Below are 9,498 nucleotides of genomic sequence, written 5' to 3'. Positions count from 1 at the left end.
ATACCCTGAGTCACATAGGTCAACCACCCCCCCCCCCCACATCCTCCGTCCCCACGTTGAGGTCTGTGCCCTGTTCAGGTGGACGTTAAAGATCTCACGGGGCGTTTTCGGGTGGGGGGGGGTGAGTGGGGAAGAGAAGGGAGCATTTCTCTCTCTCGCTGGGATCCTGGCCGATAATCCCCCAGATAAAATCGCTTACTCACTTCATGGCTGTTTGCAGGACATCGCTGTACACAAAAACACACAGTCACTACACTTTAGAGAAAATCTTGATAGGCGCCTTGAGACGTTTCAACGCAAAAATAGTATCATAGAAATTTGCATCACAAAAGGAGGCCATTCAGACACCCGGCCGGTCACGGTGATGGGTTTCCATGTGTGTGTGTCAGACACCCGACCGGTCACGGTGACGGGTTTCCGTGTGTGTCAGACACCCGACCGGTCACGGTGACGGGTTTCCGTGTATGTCAGACACCCGACCGGTCACGGTGACGGGTTTCCGTGTGGGTCAGACACCCGACCGGTCACGGTGACGGGTTTCCGTGTGTGTGTGTCAGACCATTCACTGAACAAAAACTATGAGAGATTATTATTTTACGCCAGGAGGATATCTGAATCTTAAAGTGGCTCAGTACATTAGCGGTGAAGATGTAGTGACTGTGTGCTTTATTTTTTGGGGGGTGGGGGGGAGGGCTAAGCTGTCTGCAAGCCCACAGTGACCTTGATGAGCCACGACCAGAAGTTGCCAGCATCAAAGATGGCGAAGGCGAGCCGCTGTGTTGTTGCCAGCGTTAAAGATGGCGGCAGCTTTTGCGCTGAGTCTTTTGCCAGCGTCAAAGATGGCGGCGCTCGGCTGCTGCGCAGGCGCGGAGTGCGCAGGCTCCGGCCGCGCAGTCGCACTGTTCACAGAAGGGGCGACGGTTGGAGAGGGTGAGTGTGAGAGAGATAGAGAGGGAGAGAGAGAGAGGGAGTGAGAGTGTGAGAGAGATAGAGGGAGAGTGTGTGAGAGGGAGAGTGAGGGAGAGAGGGCGAGTGTGTGAGGGAGAGTGTGAGAGAGTGAAAGAGAGAGAGGGAGTGAGTGTGAGAGAGAGGGAGTGAGTGTGAGAGAGAGGGAGTGAGTGTGAGAGAGTGAGGGGGAAAGGGCGAGTGTGAGGGAGAGAGTGTGAGAGAGTGAAAGAGAGAGAGGGGGTGAGTGTGAGAGAGAGGGAGTGAGTGTGAGAGAGAGGGAGTGAGTGTGAGAGAGTGAGGGGGAGAGGGCGAGTGTGAGGGAGAGAGTGTGAGAGAGTGAAAGAGAGAGAGGGAGTGAGTGTGAGAGAGTGAGGGGGAGAGGGCGAGTGTGAGGGAGAGAGTGTGAGAGAGTGAAAGAGAGAGAGGGAGTGAGTGTGAGAGAGTGAGGGGGAGAGGGCGAGTGTGAGGGGGAGAGAGTGAGAGAGAGAGGGAGTGAGTGAGAGAGTGAGTGAGTGTGAGAGTGTGAGAGAGTGAGGGGGAGAGAGAATGAGTGTGTGTGTGAGAGAGAGAGAGTGAGGGAGAGAGAGTGTGAGAGGGAATGAGAGATTGAGTGTGAGAGTGTGAGGGAGAGAGTGCGAGTGAGTGAGTGTGAGAGAGAGAGCGAGTGAGGGGGAGAGAGAATGAGTGTGAGAGAGAGAGAGTGTCAGAGAGAGTGAGTGTGAGGGAGAGAGAGTGTGAGAGAGTGAAGGAGAGAGAGCGAGTGAGACTCTCTCTCTCTCGCTCTCTCTCTCCCTCTCCCCTCAGTGCTGGGCCGCGTGATGTGGGGAGAGTGTTATTGACTGTACCAGGATCAGACCTTTGATGTTGTGTATCTGGTTTCCTGTGTCAGAACGGAGTGATTTCAAGATCCTTTCGCTCGTCCGAGCCTGGCAGCTCTCCAACCTGCTCACTACCCGCTCAACAGGCTCCACCCCCTGCCCGTACCCTCGTGCCCTCTGTTCCACCATCTGCGCCCCCAGTTTTGGCCGCTACGCTCGAAACTCTGTCACTCCCCACTCCCGAAACGAAATAAACCTTGCGCTCGATAAAGCCGCTCATCACGTCACTGAGACGTCTCAAAGCGCTTCCCAGGATATACTGTAAAGTGAAGTGACTGTGTACATACGCCTATAAATATTTGCAGTGTATACAGGATGTATTAATAATAATAATAATAATCTTTGCATTTGATATAGCGCTTTTCACGTCGGAGAGACGTCCCAAAGCGCTTCACAGAACACACTGTAAAGTGAATTGACTGTATATTTGTGGGCGAACGCGGCAGCCAATTGCGCACAGCAATGTCCCACAAACAGTCGTAGATTGAAAATGACCAATTTATTATTGTTTTGTTTTTGGAGGGATTATTATCAGATGTGTGGAGTCAGGAAACTTGCCCAAGTTCTTTGAAGAACAAATGAGATAGATTTCTGTTTACAAATATCTCAGAATTTGGGACGTGACATGTCATGCAACTGCCAGGAAGGTGGACAGAACTCGGTCTTCTTCCGCCTAACAAATTCTTATGTTCTTGCGAGCACACAAAGCGAACAGAAGGCGCTCGTCTAAAATTGCTGAAATGTAATGCAGTGGTGTATTCATTTCCACTTGTTCCCAACACATTCGACCCCCACCCATCTTCTCACTCAGAGTAACAGAGATAGATTTACCAACGCTATCCAACAAGCAGCCTGGATATCAGCACGTACTGTATTATATTATGTGGGGTCTCCTCAGAGCTGAACTGGCTCCAAGTTGATGGGAGGTCAGAATCGAGCCCCCCCCCCCCACCCACCCTCTCTGTGACGGTCTCTAGTCCCCGGTTCCTGAGCCGGGAGGGGCCGCAGGGTCCCAGGGCACTCACTGCTGATGGCGGCCCGGCCCGACCCGGCTCATCGGCAGGACTTGGAAGGGCCGACCACTCACTGGGGGCCGGGAATCCTCCCCCTCAGCTCCTGTTACCCCCACAGCCAAAGCCCCAACTAACTAACGGGGAGGGGGGTCCTCGCTGGACAAGCAGCAGGAAAGCTCGGCCACACAGCGCTCGCTCTCTCTCTCTCTCTCTCTCTCTCGATGGCCGAGCTGTATGTGGGTTTAGCCGGTTAGACCCCAGCAGTTACCCCCTAACACACTCTGGGCTCCCCCCAAAGCCTTGGCTCTCGCCAACCTGCGCCTAACACTCTCCGGAATTAGGTAAGCAGAGGGCGTCCCTCCAGGGGGAGAGAACGAGAGAGAGAGCGCATTCCATCCCAACGATCTCTCTCTGGGGTTTTACAAGAACAACAATAACTTCTATTTATAAAGAGTCCCTCAGTCGGGACAGACCTGAGCCCAAGAAGATGAGAATTTGCTGCCGATAAAAGACTGAGGTCCGTCTAATTTGCCTCCCACCGTCCTGGTGGGCATCGCCACGCTGTGCCCCAAACTATATACTGTCTCCCCGAGATATTATTTTCTAGCAGAAATCTCTATCATTTGTTCTTGAAACAAGTGATGTGATCTGCTTCCATCTGTCTGTCTGTCTTGTCTCCCTCGGGAACCTGTTGTCTATGTTTACTACTCATTCACTGAAGTAGTGTTTCCGCAGATTTGTTCTGAATTTTTCCCGCCGTCAATCTCTGGTTCTACCGTTCAGTACAACATAAAACAGCTTATCACGGACTCTACATTATCCATTCCCCTCAGAATCTTAAAGACCGTAGTCATTCTCGCCTGTCGTGTGTGTCAGCCCGGCTCAGTGTGTGTGCGTGTCAGCCCGGCTCAGTGTGTGTGCGTGTCAGCCCGGCTCAGTGTGTGTGCGTGTCAGCCCGGCTCAGTGTGTGTGCGTGTGCGTGTCAGCCCGGCTCAGTGTGTGTGTGTGTCAGCCCGGCTCAGTGTGTGTGCGTGTCAGCCCGGCTCAGTGTGTGTGCGTGTGTGTGTCAGCCCGGCTCAGTGTGTGTGTGTGTGTGTGTGTCAGCCCGGCTCAGTGTGTGTGCGTGTCAGCCCGGCTCAGTGTGTGCGTGTCAGCCCGGCTCAGTGTGTGTGCGTGTGTGTGTCAGCCCGGCTCATTGTGTGTGCGTGTGTGTGTGTCAGCCCGGCTCAGTGTGTGTGCGTGTGTGTGTCAGCCCGGCTCAGTGTGTGTTAGCACTCTCGCCTCTGAGTCAAAAGGTTGTGGGTTCACACACCAGGACTTGAGATCACACAATCTAAGCGAGAAAGTCAACAACAACAGATTGCATTTCTATATTTCTATATCGTCTCTCACACAGGGCAGTTGGGGGGAGGGAAGAGTAGTACAAACTATTTTTTTGGTTAAGTGCGTGTCTGAAACCTGCAGAAACCCATCACTGTGCTTAAGAGTCTCCAAACCCAACAGCGATTGAGAGAATACAGAGGGTAAGCAGAATGATTAAGATGTCACTACGGGTAATGAGGATTAGATAAACTGGGTATGTTTGTCTAAGTTCTGATATGTGGCTTGAACCCACAGCCATTTGACTCAGAGGCGAGAGTGCTAACACCCACTGAGCCGGGCTGACACCCACTGACTCACCCTGACACACTGAGCCGGGCTGACACCCACTGACACACACTGAGCCGGGCTGACACACACACTGAGCCGGGCCGACACACACACTGAGCCGGGCCGACACACACTGACACACACGGAGCCGGGCTGACACACACACTGAGCCGGACTGACACACACTGAGCCTGGCTGACACACACTGAGCCGGGCTGACACACACTGACACACACTGAGCCGGGCTGACACACACACTGAGCCGGGCTGATACCCACTGACACACACTGAGCCGGGCTGACACACACTGACACACACTGAGCCGGGCTGACACACACACTGAGCCGGGCTGACACACACGGAGCCGGGCTGACACACACACTGAGCCGGACTGACACACACTGAGCCGGGCTGACACACACTGAGCCGGGCTGACACACACTGACACACACTGAGCCGGGCTGACACACACTGAGCCGGGCTGACACACACTGAGCCGGGCTGACACACACACTGAGCCGGGCTGACACACACTGAGCCGGGCTGACACACACTGAGCCGGACTGACACACACACTGAGCCGGGCCGACACACACTGAGCCCGGCTGACACACACACTGAGCCGGGCTGACACACACTGACACACACTGAGCCGGGCTGACACATACTCACACACACACACACACACACACTGACTGAGCCGCTTCGCAGGATACACTGTAAAGTGAATTGACCGTATATTTTGTGGGCGAAACGCGGCAGCCAATTGCGCACAGCAGCGTCCCACAGACAGTCGTGGATTGAGTGACCAAATTATTATTATTTTTATTTTCTTGAGGGATTATCATCAGGCTTGTGTGTATGTGTGCGAATGCGTGCGTGTCTCGAGTAAGGAAACTTGCTCAACATTTCGCCCTGCCGGGAATCGAACCCAGGTCTCTCACTTGTGAGGTGTGAGCTCTAACCACTGAGCTACAGGACTTGCTTTTAAGTAGCGTGAGAAGTATAAAACCAATTTACGAGTCTCTAGTGCTTTACCGAACAATCAAAACCCAGGTCGGGAGGAATACAGTCAAATACAAGGCCACAAAGAGTTTCACTCTCACCGGTTCTGAGATCGCCTGACCACATAAACATATCATCTCCGAGGCAGGAGGAGATCGTGGGTTCGAACCCCCTTCATGTCGACTGACCTGGGAGGGGGCGGGCGGGGGGTTGGGGGGTGGGAGAGAGAGAGAGAGAGAGAGAGAGAGAGAGAGAGAGAGACGCATTGTCAGAGATGTGCTTTTTGGGTGAGACGTTAAACCTCACTCCCCTCACTCTCTCTCTCTCTCTCTCAGTGTCTCCCCTCACTCACAAAATCCATACTTCACTTTACGGTATATCCTGTGAAACGCTTTGAGACAACTTAACAATGTGATGAGGCGCAATACCAAATTATTATTATTGTTGTTGTTGTTGTTGTTGTTAATAATAAAATCTCTGTTCCACTTGGTTTAGAAAGATAAAGCGTGAATGTAACCTTTGCTGAGAGATATGGTTCGAAAAGAGCTGACATTGCAGTGTCAGTCTGTGTGTGTGTCTCTGTGTGTGGGTGTGTGTGTCTGTGTGTGTCTCTGCGTGTGTGAGTGTGTGTGTGTCGGCTTGTGTCTGTGTGTCTCTGGTTGTGTGTGTGTGTGTGTGTGTGGACTGAGGGAGTCAGGAGTGATTTCTCAGCAGCAGTGTCCCACACCTAGTTGTGAAGTGAGCGATCATTTTTATTTGGGGGATTGTCAGCGAGAATGAGAGAGAGAAAGAGAGAGAGAGAGGAACTCCCTTCTCTGTTCGAACAGCGCTGAGGGAGATCTTTGACGTCCACCTGAACAGCAGACGGGGAGTGAGAGAGGTTTAACATCTCACCCGGAGGGCGGCGTCTCCGACACTGTGACACCCCACCAGGGCTGCACTGGAGCATCGGCTCAGACTGTGTGATGCCAAGTCCTGACCCGAGGGCTTGAACCCACAACCTTCTGACTCAGAGATGTGTGTGAGAGAGAGAGAGAGAGAGAGAGAGCGCTACCACTGAGCCAGACTGAACCAGTGTTAGGGGAATGAACTGTGAGCAATGATTAGATAGTTAGAGCTCTTCAATCTTGGGCCGACGTCTCACAGGAGACTTCATAACATACATACATAAGTGGGATTCAATAAGTAAACCCAGATCAATACGGGAAACAGCGGAGAATAGAGAGGTGTGAGTGAGGGGAATGGGAGAGGGCAATGGAGGGGTGTAGAGAGGGCAATAGAGGATCACTTTGTTCAAGTTGTCGTTATTTGGGAGAGTTTGAGGGACGTTATGTGAGGAGAACGGTGCAATGCCCTGACCACAAGATGGTAACGATTTTCCAGGTTGGAGTTATCTGCTGCCACGTCACCCAGGCTTAAACACTCCGAGATGCTATCTTATCCGTATGTCTGTCTGTGTGTGTGTCTGTCTGTGTGTGTGTCTGTCTGTGTGTGTCTGTCTGTGTGCGTCTGTCTGTGTGCGTCTGTCTGTGTGTGTCTGATTTGAAGGGCTTATTACCTCCAGAAAATGCAACACCCCATCTCTGCATTAGACCTGAGACTATGCGATGCCAAGGGCACAGACGGGTGGTGGATGCTGGGGGCGGTTGGGGGTGAAGCGAGGTGGAATGGGGGAGAGGGAGGGTGGAGGGACGAGCGAGGGAGTGAGCAGGGAAGAGAGGGTGAACTGAGCCCAAACCACTGTGACCCTGCTTTCCTCCCTCAGGTGGAGTCTGATTGGCATCGGAAGCCAGGCCGAGCGATGGCTAACTCAACCACAAATCAAACCGAGATCTGCAACAAGCAGAGCCACGCACAGTGGCTGTTTGCGACCGTGTACAGCATCATCTTCACTATCGGTCTCCTCTTCAACCTCCTGGCCTTGATCTTCTTCTTCCGCTTCACCAAGATCCGCTCGCAGACCACGGTCTACATGAAGAACCTCGCCTGCGCCGACCTCCTGCTGGTCATCTCCCTGCCCCTGAAGATCTACATGTACTCCACCGGCAGGCCCCTGGACCGCACCATCTGCGAGATCAATGGCCTCATCTTCTTCATCAACATGTACGGCAGCATCTTCTTCCTCACCTGCATCAGCCTGGACCGGTGCGTGGCCATCTGCTTCCCCCTCAAATGCCGGGTCAACGAGTTCCGCAAGAAGGCTGTGTGGATCAGCGTGGGGGTGTGGGTGCTGGTGGTCGGAGCGAGCATGCCTGCTTACCTCATCACCAAACTGAGAAAAACTGGAGGAAGCAACAATGAAAGCTGCACCAATTGCTTTGACGAGCACCCGAGCTACATTACGAGGCCATCTTCAGTGGTGCTGTCGTTGGTGATTGGTTACGGGACTCCCTTGGTCACCATGGTGATCTCATCGGTGGCCTTGCTCCGGGCGGTCAGGCTGAGCACGGTGGCCCAGATGGACATGGTGGACTGTCAGAAGATCAGGAACATGGTCCTCACCAATGTGATCATCTTTATCATTTGCTTCCTGCCCTACCATACCATCCTCTTCCTCTTCCTGCTGAATCTGAACGTGGCCCAGGTTTACCGCATCGCCATGGTGATCGCCTCCTGGAACACGGTGCTGGACCCCGTGGCCTATTACTTCACCACCGAGACCTTCCAGAAGACGTTGGGGATGCAGACTCTGAGGAACCCCCTCTCATCCAACACGGACAGTGCTGAGACACACAACCGCTTCCTCACAGTCAACACACACGCTACCTCTATCCCCCGCACACCCCCACCAGATAAATGGTGAAACCCACCTTCACAAAGCAGCTCGGTTCAATGGGGCCAACCCAACAACTCTGCAACCAACCAACCCACCAACCCACCCATCAACCAACCCACCAACCAACCCACCAACCAACCAACTCACCAACCAACCCACCAACCAACCTACCCACCAACCAACTCACCAACCAACCCATCAACAAACCCACCAACCAACCTGCCAACCCACCAACCCACCAACCAACCAACCAACCCACCCACCCACCCACCAACCAACCAACCCACTCACCAACCAAACAACCAACCCACTCACCAACCAACCAACCCACCAACCAACCAACCACCCAACCAACCCACCCACCCACCAACCAACCCTGCTTCAGCTCTTTGGGACGTTCTCCTGATGCGAAAGGTGCTATACAAATGTAATTTGCTGTTATTGTTGACACCTGGAGTTGGTTCTTCATATCAACCATGATCCCAAAAGAATAGCGGAACAGCCTCGAGGGGCTGTATGGCCTCAAAAATGATAATAATAATCCTTGCATTTGATATATCACGTCTTCGAGACATCTCAAAGCGCTTCACAGAAAGCGGAGTGACCGTGAGTTTAGTGAGTGAAACTTGGTATCCTTTTGCATGCAGTGGCATCACACAGTCGGGGATTGAGTGACCAATTGTTTTTTTTGAAGGGATTATTGGCCTACTTCTCATCCTGTGAAACGCCTCACCTCAAATTGAGCTTCTGAGAAGTTCTTAGCAAACGTGAAAATGAGATGAGGTCATGGGAACCCGATATGTGCTCTCAACGGCACGCTATGTGGTTTGAGTACACTCTGGGCTCCCACCAAAGCCTTGGCTCTCACCAACCCGCGCCTAATACTCTCCGGAATTAGGTAAGCAGGACGCAACCCACCAGGGAGAGAGTGTGAGAGAGAGAGAGAGAGAGAGAGCGCATTCCATTCCAACAATCTATCTCTGGGATTTCCATGTGTAGGTGCGTGGAATTCTCAGTTGGGTTTGGAGACTGTTAAGCAACAGTAATGGGTTTCCACAAGTGTCAGACACTCGGGTGACCAAAAATAACACCAAAAAAGCAAAATGTGAGATTTCCCAAGGCTCCTTCCTCCTCAATTTCCCCCCCTCACTTCCGCCTCCCCCACCCGTTGACCCCCAACCCCCAAACCACAACCCGACAGAGATAAAAACTTGGTGACTGAGATGAA

The 9,498-nt window shown here is 52.8% G+C and overlaps 1 protein-coding gene across 1 annotated transcript; it reads left to right on the top strand.

Moving 5' to 3' along the window:
• Window positions 1-7,217: 7,217 nt before the first annotated feature.
• Window positions 7,218-8,384, top strand: LOC103173431 (lysophosphatidic acid receptor 6). Its single transcript, XM_007886056.2, has one exon. The coding sequence runs from the start codon at window positions 7,296-7,298 to the stop codon at window positions 8,295-8,297; it is 1,002 nt and encodes a 333-aa protein (XP_007884247.1). The 5' UTR covers window positions 7,218-7,295; the 3' UTR covers window positions 8,298-8,384.
• Window positions 8,385-9,498: the final 1,114 nt, after the last annotated feature.

The sequence above is a fragment of the Callorhinchus milii genome, unplaced genomic scaffold (assembly GCF_018977255.1).
Source record: "Callorhinchus milii isolate IMCB2004 unplaced genomic scaffold, IMCB_Cmil_1.0 Scaffold41, whole genome shotgun sequence".
Classification (NCBI taxonomy): domain Eukaryota; kingdom Metazoa; phylum Chordata; class Chondrichthyes; order Chimaeriformes; family Callorhinchidae; genus Callorhinchus; species Callorhinchus milii.
Note: the sequence above shows the minus strand (reverse complement) of the source record. Positions and strands in the feature narration are given on the sequence as shown.